Source organism: Pseudorasbora parva, chromosome 4 (assembly GCF_024679245.1).
Source record: "Pseudorasbora parva isolate DD20220531a chromosome 4, ASM2467924v1, whole genome shotgun sequence".
In the NCBI taxonomy this organism is placed as follows: domain Eukaryota; kingdom Metazoa; phylum Chordata; class Actinopteri; order Cypriniformes; family Gobionidae; genus Pseudorasbora; species Pseudorasbora parva.
Window position 1 is genome coordinate 55,890,233 of NC_090175.1, and position 27,686 is coordinate 55,917,918.

At 39.7% G+C, this 27,686-nt stretch overlaps 1 protein-coding gene across 1 annotated transcript; it reads right to left on the reverse strand.

Moving 5' to 3' along the window:
- Nucleotides 1-660: 660 nt before the first annotated feature.
- Nucleotides 661-9,865, reverse strand: LOC137073606 (sodium/potassium-transporting ATPase subunit alpha-1). Its single transcript, XM_067442273.1, has 22 exons — nucleotides 9,740-9,865; nucleotides 9,491-9,610; nucleotides 9,325-9,384; nucleotides 8,478-8,681; nucleotides 8,276-8,389; nucleotides 8,059-8,193; nucleotides 7,357-7,474; nucleotides 5,742-6,010; nucleotides 5,359-5,667; nucleotides 5,086-5,220; nucleotides 4,813-5,005; nucleotides 4,554-4,729; nucleotides 4,124-4,260; nucleotides 3,886-4,036; nucleotides 3,624-3,792; nucleotides 3,384-3,538; nucleotides 2,439-2,562; nucleotides 1,807-1,952; nucleotides 1,359-1,489; nucleotides 1,175-1,276; nucleotides 987-1,078; nucleotides 661-799 (listed from the first exon to the last, which is right to left on the reverse strand). The coding sequence occupies exons 1-22, from the start codon at nucleotides 9,749-9,751 to the stop codon at nucleotides 771-773; spliced, it is 3,081 nt and encodes a 1,026-aa protein (XP_067298374.1). The 5' UTR covers nucleotides 9,752-9,865; the 3' UTR covers nucleotides 661-770.
- Between the last annotated feature and the right edge of the window lie 17,821 nt (nucleotides 9,866-27,686).

Below are 27,686 nucleotides of genomic sequence, written 5' to 3' on the forward strand. Positions count from 1 at the left end.
GACGGGTTTTGTGGTCCAGGATCACAAATATATTTTCTTCCATCTCATTTTTTTTTTCCTTAGAGTCTTTATTTTTTAGAGTGTAAGAAAAAAATTATTTTAATCTTTTAACAACTGTCGACTGAAAGGTTTTTTGGGGAACCGAACATGGTTCTTAGTAAGGATGTCCAATCCTGCTCCTGAAGGGCTACCGTCCTGCAGATTTCAGTTCCAACCCTGTTCCAACAGGCCTGTCTGTAATTATCGAGCACTGAACTCAATGATTATCTGGTTCAGGCATGTTTAATTCAGGTTGAAGCTAAAATCTGCAGGGTGGTAGCCCTTCAGGACCGGTTGGACACCCCGAACTTTGATGGGCAACATGGTCACTAAGATGAGAAAAAACAGGTGTGCTTAAGCGTTCTGTCCATTTGGGTCTTATCTTGTGACATCCGTGTTGCATTCATATTTAAGCATTCGAACTGAAACAGATTTCGTTGTGATCTCAGTCTCGGTTTGGTGCACGCCAGAGTTCAGATAACAGCGTTCACACTTATTCGAATGAACCGCACTAACAGAGCAATCGCACCAGGGTTCGTTTTAATCCAACATGCCAAGTGTGAACACACCTTAAATCAACACTTCATATGCACATTGAAGACACAAAAAACAAACTCAATCTAATGTCACAGGGTTTTTTATTGATTGAAAATGACCGGATTCTGTATCATTTTGAAAATATCAAAATGAATGTCTTCTTGTGTATGTTTGCGACATAAAGTCTTCTTGTTTCAGTAGTATGTTTCTTTTTCCACCCAGCCTGAAAAAAACAGCACAGATATTAGTGCCAGTTAATTCTTAATCTCTCAAAGCACTGAAGAACAACAAAATGTGAGGAAAGTTATCAGAAATCTCATTCAAAATCCAGCTTTCCTCTTGGAAAACAGATACGTTAGCTTTAAATTTAAAATGAAAGCAAACATATCAATGTCGAAGTCTGTTATTACCTCCTGGGCTCCGCCTAAGGATATATCTTCTAGCTTCATCATAGACGAAGATAAGCAGTGAGTATGGGAAGGCACAGAACCACCAACATGGTCTAAATCATAATAACAATGTTAGTTGGTTTATTGGTTTCCAAGACAGCTATATATTATAAAATTAAAGAATCAGATTTTTTTTTTTTTAAACCTACTTGAGAGGATACATTCTCAAAGCAACGTCCATGCCTGGGCAGTAGGACAAGAAAGCTGCCAGAGCAGTTTCCTCAAACAGACCAAAGATGAGGATTTTGTTTCTATGAAAGAAAAGTGGTGGGCATTATGACATGGCCTTTCATATGACAAGTTTATGGCTGAACCATATGGTTGTTTACATACCTCATTCCCTGCTGTACAATGGAATTCCTTCTGGTTTTACAGATGATCAGATCAGCCCACTGCACAATCACAATGCTGGCAAAGAATGCCGTGTGACATGTGAACTCCACAACCTTTCTGCGCTCATACGTCTGGAGATTTAAACAGATGAGCAATATTAACATGATTGATACTTCATATTTGCAGACATCCCACCTGTCCCGGAAGCTCCGGGAGTCTCCCGCATATTGATTGCCTGCAAATTATAAATAAGATCCCTGAAATCACAGAGAGAGAAGCCCTGTTTCCACCTGGCATTAAGATGCGTTTTTGGTGATGTGATCACAAATGGTCAGCCAAGGAATATTACCATGCATTTCAAATGCCATCTCCTGGAGTTTTTGCAGGCGGGGATGTCTGCATTTGTTGTAATATAGAAGCTGTTGGTTTATAGAGTTGCGCCACCTACCCATTGCTGGCCATAGCTGTCTTCTAGGTCATTAAGATACTTATCGTCCCATTTCACTCGAATTCCTATTAAATCAGAGGGCAGGAATCCGTTCTCGGCAAGAATCACAAAGTAGGCGAAGAACCCGGCAACTGCTTGCATCATACCTAGAGGTAAGTATGATGACATTGAAATTAAAGGTAAGAGGGCCATCTGCCATCTATCTGCCAATAGATTACTGCAATTAAACACAAATGTGCAAATGTTTGTTTTATTTGTATGTATTTAATAGTTAGCATTTATTTTTCAAGTTGTAGTGCATTCCATTAAAAAAGAAAAGAAAACAGTAGATGGAGCTGTTCATAATTAAATATTTACGAAGTTTTGGTTTTGTATTCGTCCCACCCGTCATCCACTGTGATTGGACTTTATTTCACTACATAAAAGTGATGTATGCCGCGTTTTAACCAAAGTTGAACATTCTTCAACTCTTGGTGACCAGTAAAAAAGTAAATAGACTCTGGTGGTTTAAAAAACGTGGCACTCCCAATGAAAACAATTGGAAAAATACCCACTAACCTCTGGGAAAAAAGCTTTGGTGGACACATAACCTAACGGTAATGAACATCTGATTAGAATAACCATGCTCTTACCGATTTGTCCATAGGCCATACTGATTAGCCTCTCATTCACTAGTTTATCTGTTTTAGCGTTTCTGGGTTGTCTCTTCATGATGTCACTTTCAGCAGTTTCATAGGCCAATGAGATGGCAGGAACCTGTGGAAACAATTCAAAAAACAATCAAATTAAATGTTAGTGCAATGACATTTACAATGTGTTTTTCTATGCATATTTTTCATGTATAGAAGTGACAGCACACTTTTCCTGGTTGAGATGCTATTCATTGGCATCACTATATAATTATCTGATCCAAAGATATGTATATTGTTTTTTCTTTTTTCTTTTCTTTTTTTTTTTTTTTTTAAGATGATGGAAACCATGATCCAAAGAATCAGAAAAAAATTAAAATAAAACGTTGACACAAAAATGTGTCAAACGTTGAGCTGTAGCTCTATGGGGTCTAAGGGGCCAACCATAAAGTTGTTCAAATTGATGTTCAAGTCACATTTTATTAATATACCACATTATGCAATACAGTGCATTTCTCAAAATCATTGTAAGCCTAATTATAGAACCATTGGCACCAATGGTCTTTACGATCAAATGAGCTCACACTGCTTTTGAGAAACACAGCCTAGATTGTTTACAGTGATAAACAGGAAAATAATCATAAATGATGCTAAGATATTTTAATTCTGGTGTAAAGCAGCTCTAGACAATAGTGTCATTGTTTAGCAGAAGTCGATTCAGTTCAGTTCAGCTTTGCAGAAAACAGATATGTCATCATCCATCTCAGGTCAGCTCTCATCCAAATGGTCAATCACTTTACAAAATGTCAATGCACTTTACCATATGGCTAAAACTTCTAACCCAAAGAAAAAGACTATACAACAGTAGTCCATGTACCTTCAATGCTTGACCCCTGCTTATCCTACTGGACAATATTCTATACAAATCACATGCCTCCCTTCACCTACCATGTCAGTGCCCAAGTCAATGCAGAGAATGGTGACTGTGCCCAAAGGTAGAGGAATATTAGCAATGATGAACAAGAGGAAAGGTGAGATCTCTGGGATGTTACTGGTCAGCGTGTATGCAATGGACTTCTTCAAGTTGTCAAAGATCAGGCGGCCTAAAGTGGAAGACACATTTGAGAAATAAGTCTTAAAGTAACCCATATAATTCCTCAGTCAAATAAGTTCCAAATAACATCATACCTTCTTCTACTCCAGTGACGATTGAGGCAAAGTTGTCGTCCAGAAGGATCATGTCAGCAGCCTGTTTGGATACGTCAGATCCAGCAATACCCATAGCCACACCAATGTCGGCCTTCTTCAGAGCAGGAGAATCATTGACACCATCACCGGTTACGGCTACAATGGCACCCTGATGAGAGAAATAAATGCATTGAAATGATCCTAACTGGGTAAAATCAACTATTACCAAAAGGATTGGATAGATAGTACTCTCTAGCAGTACCTGTCGCTGACACCCTTCGACAATGATCAGCTTTTGTTGGGGAGAAGTTCTAGCAAACACAATTTCTGTATGATGTTGGAGGATCTCATCCATCTCTTCTTCACTCATATTCTTCAGTTCTCCGCCATGGATAACACAGGCCTTGGCATCTCTAAAGGTACACTTTGTATTAGCAGACATCCAAAGCAAATTCAAAACTTGTTGTCCATAAAGTTTTTGTTTGAGACAGTGAGTTTACCTTGGGTTAACTTCTCCAACGGGGATATTCAAGCGAGCAGCAATATCTTCCACAGTCTCATTGCCTTCAGAGATGATACCAACACCCTTTGCAATAGCTTTAGCTGTAATTGGATGGTCGCCAGTAACCATGATAACCTGTAATAGAACATTCTGAATTATCATTTGATTAACTGAATCAAAAGTCAATGCAACAAGTATGAACAAAATTGAATATGCTGCAACAAAGGTGCAACATATTCAAACAGTAGATCTTGAACCAAGAACAACTTCTTGATTCAAGAACCATTACAATAGCCTTAGCTGTAATTGGATGCTCACAAGAAACCTGTGATAGAAGATATAATTGCTTGATCATACGATACATTTAATGTAATACAGGTACAAATTCTAAATCAAGCTGTCAGTCTTGAATCAAGGTGAAGCAACACCTTGATTCCAGCACTCCTGCACTTGCCAACAGCATCTGGTACAGCTGCTCGAGGAGGATCAATCATGGATATAAGGCCAACAAAACACAGGTTCTCAGTGGGGAAGTTCACTTCGTCAGTATCAAACGCAAAACCCTCAGGAAACTGGTCGTCGGGGAGGCAAAAGTGGCAGAAACCTTTGAGAAAGAACACAATCATTAGTGTGCAGTCATAGATTTCACGGCAATAAAACTTGAACAACTTCTTAAGACGGCTTTACCCAGCACTCTTTCTCCAAGACCTCCGAGTTCAACATAAGCATTTTGGAAAGCATCTTTCAGTTCATCATCCAAGGGCTGCTCTTTTCCTTGAATCAAAATGGAGGAGCATCGATCCAAGATTCTCTCAGGTGCTCCTTTCATTACCATCAGGTGCTTAGACTCTAGGGAATTGGGATTCTTGTGGATTGAAAGCTAAAAAAAAAAACAGATTAGGTGTTGTTAGGACGACCAATCTAATCTGTGAATCTCCAAAGAATAATCAACAAAAATACCTGATATTTGTTAGTGGAGTTGAAAGGGATTTCAGCAACTTTCGTGAACTTCTCTCTCATTTCAGTGACTGAACCACAGCACAGCTCAATACACTTCAAGAGGGCAGACTCTGAGGCATCACCAGCTGTTTCTCTCTGCAAAAGATTGATTTAGTTATTTTACTAATAGTGTCTTCACAAACATATCTACTGCTGGAGTCACTCTAATAGTAAATCATCTAGACATTTCTCTAAATATCCTAAAGTAATAAAAATTGTGAAACTCAAGCAAACCTTAAGGATTGGGAGATGGCTCTGATCGGCAAGGAAGACGGCACGGTTGCACAAGCCAGCAACACGTGCAAGAGCAGACCAAGTAGCAGAGCTCTTGTCAAAGGAGGCTCCACTCTGGTTCTCTGTGGTGTCTGCTTCATGAATCTGGTTGTCAAACCACATGTGAGCGACGGTCATTCGGTTCTGGGTCAAAGTACCAGTCTTGTCAGAGCAGATGGTTGAGGTCGAGCCAAGAGTCTCCACGGCTTCCAGATTCTTCACCAGGCAGTTCTTCTTTGCCATTCGTTTGGCAGTCAGAGTTAAACACACCTACATGAAGGTACAAGTTAAGTAATCATTTTTGGCTCAAGTTTTCTAGAAGTGTACTTTGCACTCTGACTTACAGTTACAGTGGCAAGGAGACCTTCAGGCACATTAGCGACAATGATTCCAATCAGAAAGATGACAGCTTCCAACCAACCATATCCAAGAATCAGAGAAAGAACGAAGAAGGACACGCCCAGGAAGACAGCTACACCAGTAATAATGTGGATAAAATGCTCAATCTCTTTAGCAATAGGTGTTTTTCCACCTTCCAGGCTTGAGGCAAGAGTGGCGATGCGACCCATGACGGTACGGTCACCGGTGTTGATGACAATCCCTCTGGCAGTACCTATTGAAAATTGTAACATTTAATTACATAATTAGGGTTCAAGCGTATAGCCCTAAAATTATTGTTAAGAATTTCCAAGGATCAGCATTCTCCCCTAAAAGTGACTGGACAGACCAAACCGAAACTTTGTGGGATGGTAGTATTCAGGCTGTCTACAATGTCACCAATGCTTGCCCCTAACTGCCTGATGGTGGCGCTACAGCGATCAAAAATACGTAATGGCTCATAACTCCTAAAACGTACATTGTAGGCGCAAGAGTCTGAAATCATTGGAATCATTGGCATTTGTGAACTAGTCCCATGTTTTTTTCCCTATCGAAACCCCTGCAGAAAGGTTATCTGACTGTCAATAATTATTTAAAAAAAAGTAGAAATTTCGATTCACATCTGGGGCCACTTGTTTTAAAATGGACATCCCTCTTAAACAGAATGAGATCATTTCGCCAAACTTGATACAGCTATGTATGGGCTCGGTCTGTGGTCATGTGAAAATGGATGTGACAACTAGCCAATTGGTGGCGCTATTTAAAAAAAAAAATGCTTAAACTACGCACCAGTCAGTCTGATTGACTTGAAAATCGGCATGCATGTCTTTGTCCAAGGTGGGCGGTTGTCTATGAAGACATTCATACATATCGAAAAATACGGCTGGCTTTGGCCAATGAAGTTCAACCAGCTGTCAGACAAGGTTAACAGAGGCCGATCTGAATTAAATTCGCTGGGCCTGTTTGACTCATGGCCCTAGAGACCTATGAGAAATTCAAAAGAAATTGTTCACCCAGGGGCACCTTTGAGGTTTTTCACGTGCGTAAAAGATTGTATATCACGATATTTTTCACTCAGGCCGACGACATTCATTGTGTATGGTAAAACTCATTCTGAGCAACTTTGCCTCTAGGACCAGCGCTGTCAATCAAAGCATTCGTTAAATATTGGAGATTATTCCAAGAACAGACTTTCGCAAAACTATTCCTAGGTTTTGGTCTTAACCTCGATACCTGTTAAAAATCTTAAAACATAAAAATGCATGTTTGCACTGTAAATGGTCTTTTCCATCTATGATCTAAGTCAGTGGTTTTCAAACCTGTCCTGGAGGACCCCAAGCCCTGCACATTTTGTATGTCTCCCATATTTGGCACACCCACTTTAGGTCTTGCAGTCTCTACTAATGAGCTCATGTTTTATTTAGCAGGCAAGTGGTTACATGCCTGCTAAATAAAACAATAACTTTGTGCGAATGTGCTTAAATGCCATAAAGTGTTTGAACCCTAATGGCTGCTTGCAGCTATATTTCTATACAACAATTTTTGGTTATCCAGCAAATTTCAGCTATCTTATCATTGTACCTTCAACGCAGTTGGTAGAGAAGAACGCAATGTTTCTGGTTTCCAGGGGATTTTCATTGGAGAAGTCAGGAGCACGAGTCTGGGGCTCAGATTCACCAGTGAGTGAAGAGTTGTCCACCTGGAAAAAAAGGAAGGAAGATTACCATTAATTCCATGTTGATCCAGACTTGTTAATGCTGGTTAGTACTGGTTTACCTCTTTAAAACATTGGCCTACAAGGTTTTGGCACCCCTGGTTGACTTGCATAATAACTAGGGATGCAAAATATATTACCACCACCATATCAGTATGTTTACTATTAATGTTAGCGTTATCGCAAAAAATGTGGCCGATATATTAAAGCCGATAAGTAATGGATTATTTATTTCAGATGAGACCCTTCAGATGAGAACTGTTCACCATGATGGTTTTGATTTGCTTGAAATATGATTGAAATCACTTCAAAAAAGGAAAATACAGTTCAGTGCAACATATGCGTTTGGGACATGGCTTTTAATGGTAAGACTTTTGTTTTTATAATCAGGTTTTTGATTAATCAGCCAATAAATCAGTTATCAAATATAAAGAGGTTATCTGTATAGGCCAAAATGTTCATATTCGTGCATCCCTAATAGTAACCCTAGTTAGACAAAGACAACGTAACATAACCATGCCATTCTTTTCAACAGTTCTTTTGCCATTCTGATGAGCTTTAGGTCTTACCTTGCATCCATGTGCAGAGATGATACGAAGATCAGCTGGGATTCGGTCTCCACCTTTGACCTCCACAAGATCACCAGCGACTACCTCCTCAGCATTGATGTTTTTTTTCTCTCCATCACGCACAACCAGGGCTTGCTACAAAACCAGAATGTATCAAAATGACTTGTTTTGTGTAAGAGCTACAATGTTTATCAGAATAACCTTTGAATTTCAGTACCTGAGGAACAAGGTTCTTAAAAGATTCCATGATCTTAGAGCTCTTGGCTTCTTGGTAGTATGAGAAGCATCCCGTGATTATGACAACAGCAGCAAGCACAATTCCCAGGTAAAGCTGCAAAAAGGATAATGTGATGCACTGTTTGTTGACATATTAACTATATATACATGACTAAGAGAAGACCATTTTTGCTCCATCGTACATTGTCATTTGCGGGTTCATCTTCAGAGGCAGCCTGGATTCCATATGCCAGGAAGCAAAGGATCGCACCAATCCACAGCAGCGTTGAGAACCCACCGAAGAGTTGTTTGCAGAACTTGATCCATTCTGGAGTCGTAGGAGGTGGAGTCAGGGCATTCGGCCCGTCACGTGCTAAGATCTCCTTTGCACGGGAAGAAGACAAGCCCTGCCAAAAATGATTCAAAAATATTAAGTCAACAAGTTGCAGGGTGAGAAAAGCTCAAAACAGTGGCTGTGGATGTCAGACATCCAAGAGGCTTTTATTTAAAAAAGAAAAGAAAGAAGAACATAAATATGAGACTGCAGGAGATATTCTGGGATAACTGAAAGGGGCATGGTGTCCTTGAGGTGTTGGAGTGTAGTGAAGGTCAGGGTAGGGCAAGGGGTTTGGTCCAGGTGGGGGTGGAGCTAAGGGACAAACGCCACCCACTACCCTATATCCGGGTTTGCTTCAAGACAGCTAGCAATAATTGACTAGAATATTATGCAGATTCATAGCTTACATAAATAAGTTGCAAGTGCTTATGATTAGAAGTTTTCCATGACGATCTACTGTTTCCAATACATACAATCTAATGTATTCAACACATAATAATCTACTGTTTTGCTTTGAACTTGCCCAATGTGATCTGGTTTACAGATGTCATATATCATTTTTGTTTTGAGTAAAAGTGCTTTGATTTGACTGACAAGCATACATTTCAATGATTTTTATTCAGGTTACCAGATGTTCTGGTAATAACAAGAATCATTAATTTAATCAGTTATTTTTGATGCATAACATTCCCCAAAAGTCTCACTAAACTTACTCTATTCAGGTCAGTGCCGTATTTGCGGTGAAGCTCATCCAGCGTCAACTTGTGGTCATCCTGTGGGGAAAAAAAGCCTTGAAATCTCGAAGTTCCTCCAATTATGATTTTACGGAGCTGTTAATGCAATGTGTATTTTCTCAATACTTTTACTGTATATACACACCAGATCCACTTCTTTTTTAAGATCGTCCATGTCCCTCTGTTTTTTCTTCCCTTTCTCCTTCTTTCCCATTTTGGCTCCATCCTCTGAAGTTGCCGCCAATTTGTACTTATCATTCCCCGTCTATCAAAAATAGCAATAATTAACATTAGCAATAAACACATTGTTAATTTAAAAAAAGCAGAGCAAAAAATAAAATAAATACACAAAAAATGGAGAAACAATAGCAAATTTATGATGTGGTCCACTCACGCCAAGCCCCATTTTCCTTGTTTATTCCAAATCTAAATCTTCTGTATTTTGGATGTCCTAGTTCCTCTGATAGCCTCTCCGGAGACAAAAAGCTCCTGTGTGTCCAAGCTAGGTTCACAAAATTTATACCCTACCAACTCACCTGTTTCAAGGAGGAGTTTTAAGAAGATTAGGGAGGAGTTTGGCTGCTGTCATCTGGCTTTAACATTTATTCAACCTTCATCCACACAGGTAGGTCATGTCATTGACACTAATAGAAACTAGCTTACTCAATATCTTATTATTAGACATTATATGTGGTAGATTACAGAGAACCGTTTACTAGTATTTAAAACCCTTCCTTGTGCACTGATTTGTCTTCAACATTAATCATTTATTTGTTAATACTCATGCACCACCTTATTTTTATGGCTTTTGGCCACTTCTCCATTTCAAAGGTAAGTAATGAATGACTGTGTGAATTGTGTCCTTTGGCATTCAACACCCAGTAATAAATCTGATATAAATCAAACTATGTTTTGCACACGGCCACAGACGTATCTCAAGAATTCTGAATGTGAGTTTTGCATGTGCTTTGTCCGTGTTTTGTAAACGGCTTGCTGTCTTTTCTCTGTCAACAGTGGATTAAGTTTAGTCCATATTTATGCTTTTCAACAGCTTGGCACCACTTAAATGTCTGTGAGCATGGTCTGCACATTTCCTTTTGAGTTTACATCCATTTGTTTGGTAAATAGTCCAGGAAAACCAGGAGCAGCTGTTAATGACAGCATGCTTTAGGAAGAAGAGGATGAAGTCTGCAGATATTCAAGGTTGTGGGAAAGTCAACAGTGACGATCAGCCTCCCAATTCAAGCAAAAATCAATTTTTGTGGTTACATTTTAAGACTTTTTTTCCTCATAAAGGTCTGGCACTCATTAACTTGCGATCATGACTTTAAAATAGCTACCTAACCTGTTTTAAGGAAGCAGTCCGGTCCATGAAAGGAAACATTATATACTAAAGTAGGCGGCCTGTGACTTAGCAGAGCGACCGCCCTTGTGTTACTCAGAATTCAGGCGAATAATAGAGAATATATTACTTTGCAAGAAACAAGTGCACTAGTCTTTGCAAATGTCCTGAATCAAATAAGGTAACAGCTAATAATATACCCTTGAACAGTGAAAACTATCATTTAGCCAAACAGTTCCAGTGCTTCATGCCATAATTGGTCTGTCTGATACAGGGATTATTCACAAAATGAAAGGACAATGTGTTGAAGTGGCTTGTTCTGTGTTGGGGGAAGGGCTCATACTGTATCTATCTGACATGCGATTACAGCAGGCACTCATGGACGTGAGCAGAAATGGCAAACAAGCCTCATTGCTTGGTGTTCTTGAAGGAGGAAAATGCCATCTAATGCCATCATGTCTGGCCCATACAAACTTGTAATATGATAGTACATTTATTACTTAAAGTGCCCCATTATGCTATTTTAAAGTTTCCTAATTTAGTTTTGGAGGTCTCCAACAAGAGGTTTACATTCATCAAAGGTAATTTTTTTCCCCATTTCATTTTCTCATAGTATACATTGCACATCACCACATTGTTCAATTATTCTCAAACGAGTCGATGGGTCTTTCTAAATCCCTTCTTTCTCTGAGCCTACTCTGCTCTGATTGGTCAGATGGCCTAGTCTGTTGTGATTGGTCTACCACTACCACACATTTTGGAAACAAACGCCCATTAACCATAACTGAACTCCAGCTCCATGCAGTTTTTAAGGTGGTTCAAGTTTTCCTTGGTGTCTACGCTTGCAATAATGGATGGACAACATGCTAATGTTTCATCTTGATGTCAAAACTAAATAGCTTATCACTCGTTTGAAAAACGATTAGTTTAATTGACTCAGAGTCAACTCTTACTTTTCAGAGACAATAACTTTTTACACGGTGCACTTTCGGATTTAAAACTTTTCAGAATGTCTTCATTCACTTATAACTATGTTACACACTACATGAAAGGTAATTTTCAAAAATTCATAAGAGGGGCTCTTTAACAAATGAAAAATGCATCATGTTATTTGATTATTATGGAATTTGAGGGATGCAAAGCGGAAGATGTTGGTCAACATAATATACTATAATTATTGTGTTGCAGAATAAGCCACAAAGATGATACATTTCAATTTATTGGTGGGGGGTCGTTTAGTGCGGTGGAAATTGCGTTCCCATTGTAACAAAGGAGTAATGGGAAAATAAGACCAAGGAAAACAGGAACTAAAGAACTGATGGTAGTAACACGAAACTTGACAGGATCAATGCAAGTATGACATGAAATTGTTAAAACACAGTCCATCAGCATTGTTGTACTCGGACTTGGACTCGGTCTCGAGATCATATTTTAAAGGTCTTGATCTTGTCATGGAATTGTGTGCATTTGGACATTTTGACTCTCTGAACTCTGCCTCAACTCGGACTCAACCCTCTCTGGACTTGGGACTCGGTCTTGACTCGGACTCAACCCTCCCTGGACTAGGTCTTGTCTCGGAGTCAACCCTCTCTGAACTCGGTCTTGATTCAGACTCAACCCTCTCTGGACTCGGTCTTGACTCGGACTCGACCCTCTCTGAACTCAGTCTCGACTAGGACTCAACTCTCTCTGAACTCGAGCTTGACTCGGACTCAACCCTCTCTGAACCCGAGCTTGACTCGGACTCAACCCTCTCTGAACCCGAGCTTGACTCGGACTCAACCCTCTCTGAACTCGGTCTTGACTCAAACTCAACCCTCTCTGAACTCGGTCTTGACTCGGACTCAACCCTCTCTGAACTCGGTCTTGATTCAGACTCGACCCTCTCTGAACCCGAGCTTGACTCGGACTCAACCCTTTCTGAACCCGAGCTTGACTCGGACTCAACCCTCTCTGAACTCGGTCTTGACTCAAACTCAACCCTCTCTGAACTCGGTCTTCACTCGGACTCAACCCTCTCTGAACTCGGTCTTGACTCAAACTCAACCCTCTCTGAACTCGGTCTTGACTCGGACTCAACCCTCTCTGGACTCGGTCTTCACTCAGACTCGACCCTCTCTGAACTCAGTCTCGACTAGGACTCAACCCTCTCTGAACCCGAGCTTGACTCGGACTCAACCCTCTCTGAACTCAGTCTTGACTCGAACTCAACCCTCTCTGGACTCGGTCTGGACTCGGACTCAACCCTCTCTGAACTCGGTCTTGACTCGAACTCAACCCTCTCTGGACTCGGTCTTGACTCGGACTCAACCCTCTCTGGACTAGGTCTTGACTCGGACTCAATCCTCTCTGAGCTCGGTCTCGACTCGAACTCAACCCTCTCTGGACTCGGTCTTGACTCGGACTCGACCCTCTCTGGACTCTGTCTTGACTCGAACTCAACCCTCTCTGGACTCGGTCTTGACTCGGACTCAACCCTCTCTGGACTCGGTCTTGACTCGAACTCAATCCTCTCTGGACTAGGTCTTGACTCGGACTCGACCCTCTCTGGACTCGGTCTTGACTCGGACTCGACCCTCTCTGGACTCGGTCTTGACTCGGACTCGACCCTCTCTGGACTCGGTCTTAACTCGAACTCAACCCTCTCTGGACTCTGTCTTGACTCGGACTCAACCCTCTCTGAACTCGGTCTCGACTCGAACTCAACCCTCTCTGGACTAGGTCTTGACTCGGACTCAACCCTCTCTGAACTCGGTCTCGACTCGAACTCAACCCTCTCTGGACTAGGTCTTGACTCGGACTCAACCCTCTCTGAGCTCGGTCTCGACTCGAACTCAACCCTCTCTGGACTCGGTCTTGACTCGGACTCGACCCTCTCTGGACTTAGTCTTGACTCGGACTCGACCCTCTATAGACTGAAAAGTCCTCTTAAAAGTCCTCGTCCGTGCTCCTAACAAATTTGACATTATGACCTCTTTTAAGGGTTAAGATGCTTTCTGAATTACTTTTTAATTCTTTGCTAGGATATTTTAGTTAATTTTAAGAGTAAACGCCCACATTTCTAAGAAATTGCTTAGAATTTTGTCACTAGGAGCTACTCTTTGCATTAAGATTCTTTATGAATACAGGCCCTGGTCTTCAGGGTCTCTGGTTATTGCAAGATGACAGAAGTTTACAGTGAATTGAGCTGAATTTATCATCCTTACTCCAGTCTTTAGTGTCAAATGATCCTTCACAAATCATTCTCATATGAGGATATGATGATCAACACACATTTATGATTATTATCAGTGTTGAAAATAGTTGTGCTGCTTTATATTTTTGTGGGGAAAATATTTTATTGTTAAGGATTTGATCAATAGAAAGTTCAAAAGAACAGCATATATTTGAAATAGAATCTGTTGTAACATTATTAAGGTCTTTACTGCCTCTTTTGATAAATTTAAAGCACTCTTGCTGATAAAAGTGTTTGGGCTTCCATGTTTTATAAGGGCATTCCATAGACTTAATGGTTTTTATACTATACAAACTGTGGGGACATTTTGTCCTCATAACAAAGAGCTTACCTGAAACACACACACACACACGTCACGCCAAATAGAGAGAGAGTCCAGTCTTTCTGCCGTTGGTGTATTTCCACACTATGGATGTCAGTGCTGTAAGTGTCCTCTTCTGCTCATCAGTGTGTAATAAGCACTGTGGAGTGTCTCTCTCTCAGGCACGCAGCTGTGAGCGCGGAGGGAAATGTCAGCCGCAGACACACAGAGAGAGAGAGAATAATAAACATGACAACTGTGAAAGAAGGCAGTGTCTCTGTCTCGCAAAGCTTTCAGTGAAACACACTGCAGAGAGCTGTGGAGGCTGGATGTCACTTCTAGTGTGTCCCCACACTTCAGTATAAGTCTATTCATTCTCAATAATACAGGCCAAAAATTAAAACTCATTTACTCGCCCTCAGGTCAGTCCAAACCTAGGATGAATTCAGGCTGAATAGGACAACTTTTCCTAGTCATCTCAATGGCAAAAAGTGTCAAAATCAACATGAATTCCCCAATATGATGTTCTGTCTACTGAAGGATATTTTGAAGGAAAATTTAACTTGATTGACATTCTCTTGGTCTTATGAAGGCATATTTTAGTTTTGTGCTAAACAGACTGAACTGAAAAAATGGATTTATCAATGTGAAGTGATCTCTTTTTTCCAGAGCTGTATATATATCATGGAAAACTGATATTCTGCACAAAAACAAGAAAAAAAGTAAAAAAAAAAAAAAAAAAAGTTATTTTGTGTTCTATGGAAGGAAAAGGAAATCATAAGGGTTTGAAATAACAAGAGAATAAAGGCCTTTTGACCCAAATATACCACAATATGAGTATATAACAGTGTATAAACATATATATATATATATATATATATATATATATATATATATATATATATATATATATATATATATATATATATATATATATGAAACAGTGCTTCATGTAATTTGATGGAAGTCGAGAGATGCACACCACTATATGATAAATAATATAATAAACTATATCCATTTTTTTTTGACGTCCCGCTTACATCATCTTTTAAAAGCGACTCGTATCCGATATTTGCATTCACACTGGCGAATTCACACTTAACCGGAAAAGGAAGTAAAACGGCGCAATATGCAATGGACGCAGACAAAAGGATTATACTTTGGTCTGCACTTTTCCACATCTTTAAAGGTCAGCAAAGCATTTCTCTCATAAGGCAGAGAGAAAGAGAAGAGCCCTTGACAGGGTTGCCAGGTTTTCACAACAAAACCTTACCAAATGCAACTCAAAACTGAGTTAACGTAGCCCAATTCTGTAGGAAAACCGCGGACTTGGCAACACTTGATCGCAGTTCGTGTCCACCTGAGTTGACGTCATTCGCTTCTGTATCTTTTTTAATGATGTACGACTCACATCTACTGGGGAATATCGGATTGGACAGCTTACATGGCAGACACAAATGCACATATCTGATTCAAATCGGATTTATTACCATATATGAGTGAGGCCTGAATCCGATCTGAGGATATTGCAATCCATGTGTTTTTTTACCGCTTACACGTTCACATGTCATATCCGATCTGTGCCACATGAGAGGGAACAATTGGAATTGGGTCACTTGAACCGTGCAGTCTAAACGGTGCCTAGCAGTCTCCGTCTCTGTTTAGACAAGCGACCGTAAACTATTTAACTCTGCTTTGTGCCTAATGACTTGTTTAGGTTATGTCACGTCACTTTTATTTTTGCATGATGAGTAATGATGACAGATTTGTGGTTTTTGGGGGTGAGCTACTCCTTTAAAACCTCCATTGTCACCTGTAATCACACACCGCCCTCTGGGAGTCTTTGGGGCCCTTGAGGAAACTCAGCACATGATGTCCTCTGGCTGTGCTCCGTCCCCGGAGACCCGAATCGCTCATTTAAGGCTCATGTGAGAGAGCATTGTTCCCTCTGCGAGCCGTGGAGCCCGTAGCTTTACCTAAGATCTGTCTCCAGGGTTCGGGTTACCAGACCTCACCCCCCACCTCCGGCTGCCCACTTTGTCCCTGAGCAGAATTTTCCACTCGTCTTTTTTAGGGAAGACACCTACATTCATCCGCTGCACTTCTCATCCTCTCATTATACACTCGCCTGTAGCAAAAAATAGACAGTAATTGTGAGGGATTGCAAACACAGAACAGGAGAGAGTAACTTATCCTCAGAAGAGTCAAACAAATCATTTTTTGTGAGGAGGATAGTTTTTATCTGGTAGCATAAACATGCATTAAACATATGTTGCACAAGGCCTAATTACATCTGGCGCTTTGCTGCAAACAAACATATTTTCGATAATTATGTCCTTTACACAACGCAATTCAAATGTCTTGTGACTTTGGGCTAAAAATAAGCCCAAAAACGTTAAGATACTCCAAAAGTTTGGGAAAGAAATTAACACTTTTATTCAGCATTAAATGTATCAAAATTAAAGAGATTTAAAATGTTACAAAATTGCATTATATGAGAATGATTAGTGAAGGATCATGTGACACTGAAGACTGGAGTAATGATGATAAATTCAGCTTTGATCACAGGAATAAATCACACTTTACTATATATTCACATAGAGAGCAGATGATTTACAATAGAGGAATATTTCACTATTTTACTGTATTTATGATCAAATAAAAGCAGCCTTGATGAGCAGAAAAGACTTTTAAAAGCATAGTGCAACATTATAAGGCAAAAACTGTCCAAAGGTGCTTGAAAAAGAAAATGCATGTACAAGAAAGAAAGCTGAATCAACTTATAGCAAATAAGTTAAAAAATAAATGAGTGTTAATATGTTACCATTTGTATTATTTGCTCGTTCTGTCATTAAACACTGAAATATTTGAATAGTCAGCTCGTTTATCTGCAGCACCCATAACGCTTCGCTCGTGAACCTTGAACAGTTTTGCCCTCGAGACGTCTTTGCTTACCTATAAACAGCAGAGGAAAGCCGAAACGCACAAAAGAGTAACACGAATGTCTAAATGCAAAATGGACAGTGAGAGTAAAGAGCTGGCATGGGTTGACACAACAAACGCAAAATGTCACTCTAGCACTCTACCGAAACCACTGTGAAACATCGTCCCATATGGGCTTGAGGAACATCTAGCTCTGATACACTTCATTTCACTTTAGACATTATATAAGTAACTCTACAAGTACATGTCAACTTGTCAACCCGAACTAACAGTCTACTGATACTCTAATGACTGCTATAGTTGGCATGTTGTTGAATAGTTAAAGTGAACCATTGAATGAAGCGGTTATAGCATTAGACCTGCGCTACGTTAATGATTGATCTCATCCAGAACTTCTTGACTCGTCTAAGTGTTCAGCAAACCTCACATATTGGTTTAGACACCTGACTGGATCTTAAACCCATGAAGTGACCGTTTACAGAACACAATGACCATAAACATGAACATCAGTTTGATAATAATAATAATTCATTACATTTATATAGCACTTTTCTAGACACCCAAAGCACTTTACATATAGAAGGGGGGGGGGGGGGGGATCTCCTAAGCCACCACCAATGTGCAGCAGCACCTGGATGATGCGACGGCAGCCATATTGCGCAAGAACACTCACCACACACCAGCTGATTGGTGGAGAGGAGACCGAGTGATGAAGCCAATCAGGATATGGGGATTATTAGGAGGCCATGATGGACAGGGGCCAATGGGCAAATTTGGCCAGGATGCCGGGGTTACACCCCTACTCTTTATCGAAGGACATCCTGGGATTTTTAATGACCACAGAGAGTCGGGACCTCGGTTTAACGTCTTATCCGAAGGACGGTGCTCTTTGACAGTACAGTGTCCCCATCACTATACTGGGGCGTTAGGACCCACACACACCACAGTTTCACACGGCAACATGTACAGGACATCAGACTACACGTGAATGAACTCAAAACTTCACCCAACAAACCAAAGAATATGTCCAAACTGATCAGAAGTGACAGGCAGTTAGAATGTTACAAAAGATTCTATTATAGAATAAATGGTACAAATTATTCAAAAGTGACAATTAGAATGTTACAAATGATTCTATTTCAAATAAGTGCTGCTCTTTTGAGCATTCTATTCATCAAAGCATCTTGGGGGAAAAAAAAGGTCTCACGGTTTCCACAAAAATATTAACTGTTTTTAATATTGATAAAATTCATAAATGTTCATTAAGCATCAGCTCCTCATGTGAGATTAGTGAAGGATCATGTGACACTGAAGACTGGAGTAATGATGATAAATTCAGCTTTGATCACAGGAATAAATCACACTTTACTATATATTCACACAGAGAACAGATGATTTACACTGGAGGAATATTTCACTATTTACTGTATTTATGATCAAATAAATGCAGCCTCGGGGAGCAGAAGAGACTTAAAAAACATTATACTAGATTTGAATGGTACTGTACGCACACACAAACACACAGGTTTGTTTCACTTTATTAGTGAGGACATTACATAGACTTCCATTGATTTTATATCAGGTTAATGATGCTTTCTATCCCCTAACCCAACCCCTATCCCTAAACCTACCCATCACAGAAACATGTGCAGAACAACAGATTTAAATAAAAACATGTTTTGGCTGATTTATAAGCCTTTTTAACTAGTGAGGATCAGTCCAATGTCCTCCCTAGTGAGTCATTTTCATATTTTACTATATAAGTGAGGACATTTGTGTCCTCACAAGTATTGCCAAACAAGGAACACACACACACACACACACACACACACACACACACGGACATGACTCAAAATGGTTAAATGTTCTTGAAAAGAAATGGTCACACTTGTGTTCTAGAGGATGGATACCCGACCCGAGCCCGACGGGTTCCGACGGTACCCGACGGGTCGGGCCGGGTTCGGACAGATATTTAGAAATGACGTTCGGGTTCGGGTCGGGCTCGGTCACGTCAGCGCGAAAAGGCATTGAACCTTTTAAATTTAAAACTGCTTATTATGCAAGTAGCCAATGGGCCTGTTTAACTTGATGCAATGGTTTGTTTTTGTGATTAAAATACATGCATTATATAACCCTAACATCCGTCTTCCTGCATGCGGAAATTTGTTTATGTCGCCGTGACAACAACTCGCAACACGTGCGTGCATATTGCCCGCGGCATCCTCATCATTCCAGTGAGCGCAACTTCAGCGCTGCTGGCAGCAGGACAGCCTTGAAGCCATCCGCAGTTGATGCAATCCTTTTTCTACATAAAACCTCGATTAGCCTAAACTTTGATGGATAGATTATGTAAATAGATCCCATGTTGCAGTTTAGGAACCACAGTTTGAGAAAATTGGTAAGATGACTTTCATTTCAATAAGCATTTAAATTGTGTTACGTTAATGTTTTGTTCTGTTAGCTTGGGCCATTTTTAGCAGACCTTTGTTCATTTAATTTCAGTTGGCTATTTGATTGGCTCTGTGTAACGTTTGATGCCCCGTGTGCGCGCTGATGCGCTCGTCTGTAAACATTTCAGAATGCCTTCCTTACAGTTGCTTAATAAAAGCGGGATTTCCACACAAACAAACGTGCGTGTCATTAGTATATGAGGGGAAAAAATAGATTTTAACTGTCGGGCTCGGGTCGGGCTCGGACATAAATATTTGAATGCCTGTCGGGCTCGGGTCGGGTTCGGTTACTGCTCTGTCGGACGCGGGTCGGGCTCGGACAGAAAAATGCAGCCCGATCCGCACTCTATTGTGTTCGTAGTCAAAAATGAAAGTATTAGAAATGATTGGAAGGTGACGTTCATCTAGTGGAAGCGTTTGGTACTGCAGCCAAACAAAATGACTGAAAGCTAATATTTTGAGATATCAAACTCAAATTTGGAGCACAGCTTATTTACGTTTATGGCTTTGAATTTCTCAAAGTTTTAGAGTAAAACATGTTTTGTAAAATATATAAATTTACATTTGTATTTTTGGGCATTTTTATAGCGATAAACATAAAATTAGATAACTTTTAAAAGTTCACTTTTTAAACGGTTTCACTTCAGCAATAATAAAGTGTCTTATTTGAAAAGAGACCAAACCGAAATCTTCAAAGCATTCAAGATTTATTATTTCATTCTCAGGTCTATGCCCAAAAAGTTAATAAATGGATGTACCATAAATCCCCTAAAACATAAAAAAAAAAAAAACTTATTGAACTAAAAAATGTAAAAAAAAATTAAAAAAAGAAGAAGATTTTCATGCCACTGCAAGAGCCACAAAGAGCTTACAAAGCCTCAACAGGATGTATATTTAACATACTATTACAAATTTGTTTAATCTGTAAGCGTTTTATATTATTCATATTTATATTATTCATTATTTCAGCCTTCTATCATATGCTTTAGCCTAATTTATGACCCTCATTATGCTTCGCTCTTGAGCAGTTCTGCCCTCGAGACATCTTTGCTTACCCATAAACAGCAGAGGAAACAGAATTACAAAAGAAGAAAGAACACAAATGTATAAACTCAAAACATGCAGTGAAAGTATTATTACGCTGCGGGTTCACACAGGATCGTGGTAGACTCAACTGTCAAACAGACGTTTTAACCCTAAATAGTGCTAAAAATGTAGTAGCAGATGGTGTCTTTCAAGAGGTTTCTGATGCTGAAAGACGCTTTTTGACACTAGATGCTGCAAAACGAAATACCATAGAAAGCCTTTATTGAGTTTTCAGAGTCGGTCAGGACAGCCTCGGCTACCGAATGCTCTCAGAATAACACAGACTGAAAGTCTGACCACTTCATAAGATTCAAAAGATGGATTTATTCGCTAGACAGGCATTCCTGCTTTACAAACTGCTCATTTTTCTCAAAAATAGCATGCCCAGTCAGCATGGCAGATTTACATTTGGAACAAAGGTAGCGGCTAAAAACGGCTTCATTCATAAACTCTGAGAGAAATATTACTGAACTTGGCAACGGCTGAAACAAGTTGCCTTACAAAATATATCCTAAAAACATCTGGCTATTCCCTTTAGGTTATTTGAAAACGTTATGTTCTCAGGATAAAGAAATGGCAACTGGGTTGCTTTGAGCAAACATTTAACCCAACTGCTGGGTTAAAACAACGCAGTTGCTGGGTTTGCCCTATGCAGACGTCATTGTCACGCCAGTTACACTTTTTCCACAAGTTGTATACAGAAGGCGGTCTGGCAGAAGATATTTTACTTTATAACATGTGAAATATGGATATTTTTCTTCACTTCAGAAGGCTTTTATTAACCCCTGGAGTCGTGTGGAGCACTTTTATAATGGATGGAGGCACTTTTTTGGGCTTCAAATTTTGGGCTGCAATTATAAAGCTTGGAAGAGCCAGGACATTTTTTAACATAACTCTAATTGTGCTTGTTTGAAAGAAGAATGTCATACACACCTATATGAGTTGAGGGAGAGTAAATCATGGAGTAATTTTCATTTTTGGGTGAACTTTCCCCTTAAAGACCAGATTCAAACAATTTGACCTGTGGCATGCTGCAGACTGTCTTTACATTAGCGCTTTCACTTATGACTACAGTAGATTGCGTTGTTTTTCTGACCCCATGCTGCGCGCGCACCTACGATGTTTACAAGGGGGAAGAGCGTTTGCTCGGGCTGGGCCGGTGATCCTCGTTACTCAATGACTTACTGAGGGAGCAAGTGAGTAAAGCGAAGGAGAACTGTAATGTATGGCGGAATAACACTTCTGAGAGTACTTCGACTCGGCGCAGTAAAAAGTCCCGGCTGAAAAATCCTCCCTCAAATCTCCCCGTCCCGCTCTCATTTCCATCAATAGGGGGAGATGTAAGGGAGGATTTTTCAGCCGAGACTTTTTACTGCGCCGAGGCGAAGTACTCTCAGAAGTGCTATTCCGCCATACATTATAGTTCTCCTTTTTAATTTGCCTAGAAAAGCGTCACGTTTTATTTTGTGTGATCATACTTGATTGTTCAACTATTGGTGTAACTGTATTTTAATAGGGAAAACGTGGAGGTGTTTGGTCGCTTCTAACTTGATCTCTGTTTGGTACCATAGTGAATGAACTGGGCTTAGTGGGCTAAGCTAAATGCTATCAGATCGTCACCGCGCGTCAGAGAGATTAATGCTGCGTTCACACCGCACGCAAATAAATCGCGCTTTTCGCCTGAAGTTGGACGCGTGAACATTTTGAATCCGCTTAATTCTCGAGTGACATTCACTACAAAACAGACGCGAATTCTCGTCATGGGAGGGGGTCCTGCCAGACAGCGGCAGTCGGCAGAAGGACTATCCGAGTTAAGGCTGCTCTCACCGGGGTTGATGAGCGCTGAGCTCCGGTGATCGCCTGGGTCTCACACCTCCGAAAACACCAGATCAAATTATTAAATAGGAGCTCTCTTAATAAATAAATCACATATTTGAGCTTTAAACAACTACACTCTCGCCTGAAAAACTACATTTTGTGACACCAATAACAGTAGTATTTTAAATTACTCTGGCCTCGGGGTTTCCCATCCGTCACTTCACCACGTGACAGCAGTAAGCAGGCTCCTCATTGGTTAACGCGGGACGAATATCCGGCAAAGTTCAGATTTTTCAACTTGAGCGATTTGCGTGATTCGCGTGATCCTTGCCGCCTCATTCGCACGAATCACGCCGCAGAATGTTTATTCGCGTCTCTGCATTGACTTAACATGTAAATCACTCGCGTGCGGTGTGAACGCAGCATAAGAGCACGCACTCGAGAGAGGTGTGTATCAACTCGTCTTAGTTAAGGGAATAACATAGTTTAATTTGAACAAGCGGTGAAGTATCCCTTTAAACTGTAAACTTGTCCCTCAAGCCCTGATTGGTCGATTAGAATGTTTTTCCAGAATCAGCACAGATGCACTTGGTGAAATGATCACCGTGTCCATGAGTGTCTTTGCCAAAAAGTGCCTGTTTGTCCCTGACGTCACGAGCTTTACACATGCCGAGGCGAGGCGGAGAACAAACACAGGCGAAGAGTTTCATCAGATGAAGACTACAGCAAACAAAAGACCCAACCGCTCAGCCATTCTTCTGCTTACACTCGCCTGTGTGTTTGGACTACAGAAGCATTGTCTATTATCCCATAGGAAAGAAAAATGACAACTGAGATCTTTTTAATAATATCTCAGCTGTTTCTCTAAGAGAGCTGTTATAAATAATGTCTCAATAATACACACAATCTACTACAGGTTTTACAGGAGCTGAGACAAAATAATACAATAAAAAAATAGATACATAAATACAAATTATTTAAAATAAACAAATAAATAAAATAATAAAATAATTAATCAAGGTATAAATGTCTGTTTTATTTCACTTAGTATGATTAAGATATTATTATAGTTTAATTAATATTTAATAAATATAATACAAATAGTTTCTATTTTTAGATTTCCTATTTTCATTTTAATTAATGTTTTATTAATTTTGTATTACAGCATTTTTGTAATATTTTTTTTGTGTTTTTTGTTATTAAATTAATTAATGAATTAATTATCAAGACCATCTGATTTCAGCGGCTATCCATATTCAATTTGTTTATGTTATATTTATTTTTATAACATACTTTTATTAGAAATAAATGCAGTCTATAATAGAGTGCATTATAAATACATTTTGGGAGAAACAGAGACAAAAATAAATAAATAAATAAATAATAATAATAATAATAATAATAATAATAATAATAATAATAACAGAATTTTCCAAGATAAACATATCTGAGCTGCTATTTACCTTATGTTTATTTTTATTTTAAAAAACATATAATGTTATTATGATTTCATCAGTCATCAGTCTGAGACAATATAAATAAATAAATAAATAAATAAATAAATAAATAAATAAATAAATAAATAATAACAGCAACAAACTAATGTTCCTTTGGCACTTTATCAACTCAAAAAGCAACATAAAGCACAATATCTACACAATTTTTCACCTGTGTGTGTGTGTGTGTGTGTGTGTGTGATGGGTAGGTTTAGGGACAGGGGCAGTGTAAGGGGATAGAAAATACGGTTTGTACGGTATAAAAACCATTACGCCTATGGAGAGTCCCTGTAAACCACATAGACCAATGTGTGTGTGTGTGTGTGTGTGTGTGTGTGTGTGTGTGTGTGTGTGTGTGTGTGTGTGTGTGTGTGTGTGTGTGTGTGTGTGTGTGTGTGTGTGTGTGTGTGTGTGTGTGTGTGTGTCTGTGTGTGTGTGTGTGTGTGTGTGTGTGTGTGTGTGTGTGTGTGTGTGTGTGTGTGTGTGTGTGTGTGTGTGTGCGTGTAACCCCTCTGTTCCGGCACACTCACGTTCTCTCTCTTCTTTTGTGCATGTTTATTCACTCCTCTCATTCCCGTTTGTGCCGGAGGGGGTTCAGAGCGTGCCCCTTGCATCCGTTTGACAGACGGGAGAGTTGTCATCGCACAATGTCATTTCCAAACAGCTAAAGTTAGGGGAAGGCCAGCGATGCATTAACGGTTTCAGAAGATAATCTCTGACACATTCCAGGACACACATTCACCTCCAAACAGATGGCCATCTTATTAACGGGAAAAACCACACTGGGAGAACGCTGACCCGGACAATCCAGATATAACTTTAGATCTGAGACTGATACTGCATCCAGTAATGTGACGTCCTGTTTGGAATGGGAAGAAAATAATAGGGCAGTATTATCTAAATCATGCTAGTAGCATGTTAAATCATGCTAGCAAAACATGGTAATTCAAGTACTTCAAATTCGAGTACTAAATCATGCTAGCAAAATGTTAGCTATGTTAAATAATGCTAGCAACATGATAAATAATGATAACAACATGATAAATCATGCTAGCAATGTGTTTAATTATGCTAACAATATGCTATTTCATGTTAACAAAAAAAAACAAATCATAATGTTAACAACATGCTAAATCATGCTAGCATAATGCTAAATCATCTTAGCAAAATGGCAACAACTGCTAACAACATGCTTTGCAATTATAATTGATAAATTTAGCAAAAAGTTAAATAAGGCTAGCAACATGCTAGCAAATCATGTTAACAACATGTTAAATAATGCTATGTGTTAAAACATTTGATCAACATGTTAACAATGTGTTGTTAAATCATGCTAGCAAACATGCTCATTCATGTTAGAAATTTAGAAGAAAATGATATTTGATCCAATAGGAATTGATTTTTTCTGCTCATTGTAAAAAAAAAAATTAAGTTGCTGCCTTAGATTTTCAAGTACAATCAACGTAAATGACATTAAAATGACTTTAAAAATCAGTTGAATCTTGTACAGGTTATAAGAAAGTCGAACATGCATGGCTTAGCTAATGCGTTAAAGGTGCACTATGTAGTATTTTTGCAGTAAAATATCCAAAAACCACTAGGCCAGTGTTATATATTTTGTTCAGTTGGGCACTTACAATATCCCAAATGTTTCCAACTATTTGTAAATTGTGAGAAAATTGCTATTTTAACCAATGACCGGGCCGTGTCAGCATAGCGTTTGAGCGAGTCGCCTGTCAATCGCGTCATATCTGCGCTACCCTCGGTTTCGGCTTTTATTTGGCAGGAGCGCTTTACTCTTAGCAGTGTGAACAAGTGAACGCACGGAGTAACATCATAATATCGTTTTAAACACACTTAAATGTATCTAATATGATAAACAGAGCTGCTTTACCTCATAATCATAACCAGAAGAGCGGATCAGTGCAGACGCCCGGCGACTGTGTCCCGGCCCGTCATAATAAAAGTCCCAGTATTTGCGAGGCGGGCATTTGTTTAACAATCTCTCCAGCAGCTGTACTCAGGTCCATAACACTCGGTCCTGCTCTGCTTTAGACTACAGTAACGTTAATAACCGCATGCATGAAACGTGATTTCTGCCCGAGTCCTATTTTCCACCGGCTGTGATGAGAAGACCACATCTCCCAAGATGCTGCGCTCACACTTTGCGTCATCAAACTACGCATTTGTTTTGAATAGGCGCCCTCCAGTGGACGGAAAGCTGCATAGTGCACCTTTAAAGCAATGTCAAAACATATGTTGCCATAACAACATCATGAAGGTTTTATTACACATCAGTTTTATTTTTTACTAATCATGAGATATAGTTTATATTAAATGTGCCCTAGAATGAAAAACTGAAGCCCCGTTTCCACCAAAATTACCCGGAACAATTTGTACCAGGAACTGTTTTACAGGAACTTTTCTCCCCCCAGACCTGCAGCTGTCTGCGTTTCGACCGCGATCTAAAGTTCCGAGAAGATTAGGCAAATTAATTCGGTGATAGGACTGCGCGCGACTGTTCCTCCAAGTCAGTGAAGGACATGTCTTACTGCAGTAATCATTTTTGTGTGTACCAATTGAAAGATGGACTATTTACATGAGACGTTATCTAAACCGATCTGGTGTTTACATGTGATAACTTTCAATCGCAATCATTTTGTCACATGCAGTTTGTCTGCCGCACCAAAAATGTCAACGCTGTTTTCTCCAGTAGCTGGAGTGTGTTTACTGTAGCCATAGCAACTCTTAACGGCCACCAGGACTAATACAGTATCATTTATAGCTATTTATTTGTTGTAAAGTGTAATAATCATCTCAGAAAAAAAAAATTCTGTCAGGCGCAGTTAAAGCAAAAACTGCCTGGGGCAATATACGCTGTGTCATTATTCCAACATTATCTTCATAACTTACGAAATAAAAAGTTTACCCCTCCCAAAAATTTACTTTCCTCTTTTGTCAACATGAGCGCGGCGCGCGCTGTCACGTCATGTAAGGACGCACACTTAATAGTAATCGGTCAGGTCGTTTACATGGTGAAAAAAAATGAATAACGAGTATGGAAGAGATTCAAGCTGTGCTGCTTTTGCTGGTTATGTATAGGTTTACTAAAGAGGTAATTAACAACGACAGAAAAGAGCACTAATATGAAGATTCAGCAGCATGCAGCATATTCAGAAAGCTAGATTTAAAATGACAATGTATATTATTATCAGCTATTACGGACATTGCACGTGAGATGGCTGAGACGAACGCGCGCCATCAGACAGAGCGCAAGACTGGTATTTACTGAACGAGACCGAACCTCACAAGACTTTTAAAAATGCCCGTTGAAATAAAATGCTGCTTGATCTAAACCAATCAGCATGTTCAGCGCCCAAGTCCCGCCCTCGAAAGTTCCTGAAAAAGTTCCTTTGAAAAAGTACTACCTCGCAGGGCCGTTTGGAGGGGGAAATATTTACCCGGAACTTCATTTAGACCCTGGTTCCTGCGGTCTAAACACACGAAGTACCACCCAAAGTTCCTTGTTCCTGGGTAAAGTTCCTGCGGTGGAAACGGGGCTTGAATTAACCTTGCCATAGTGAAAGAGATAAGAGTTCAGCACATGGACATCACATACTGTGAGTCTCAAACACCATCTCCTCCTTCATATGTAAATCTCATGAATCCA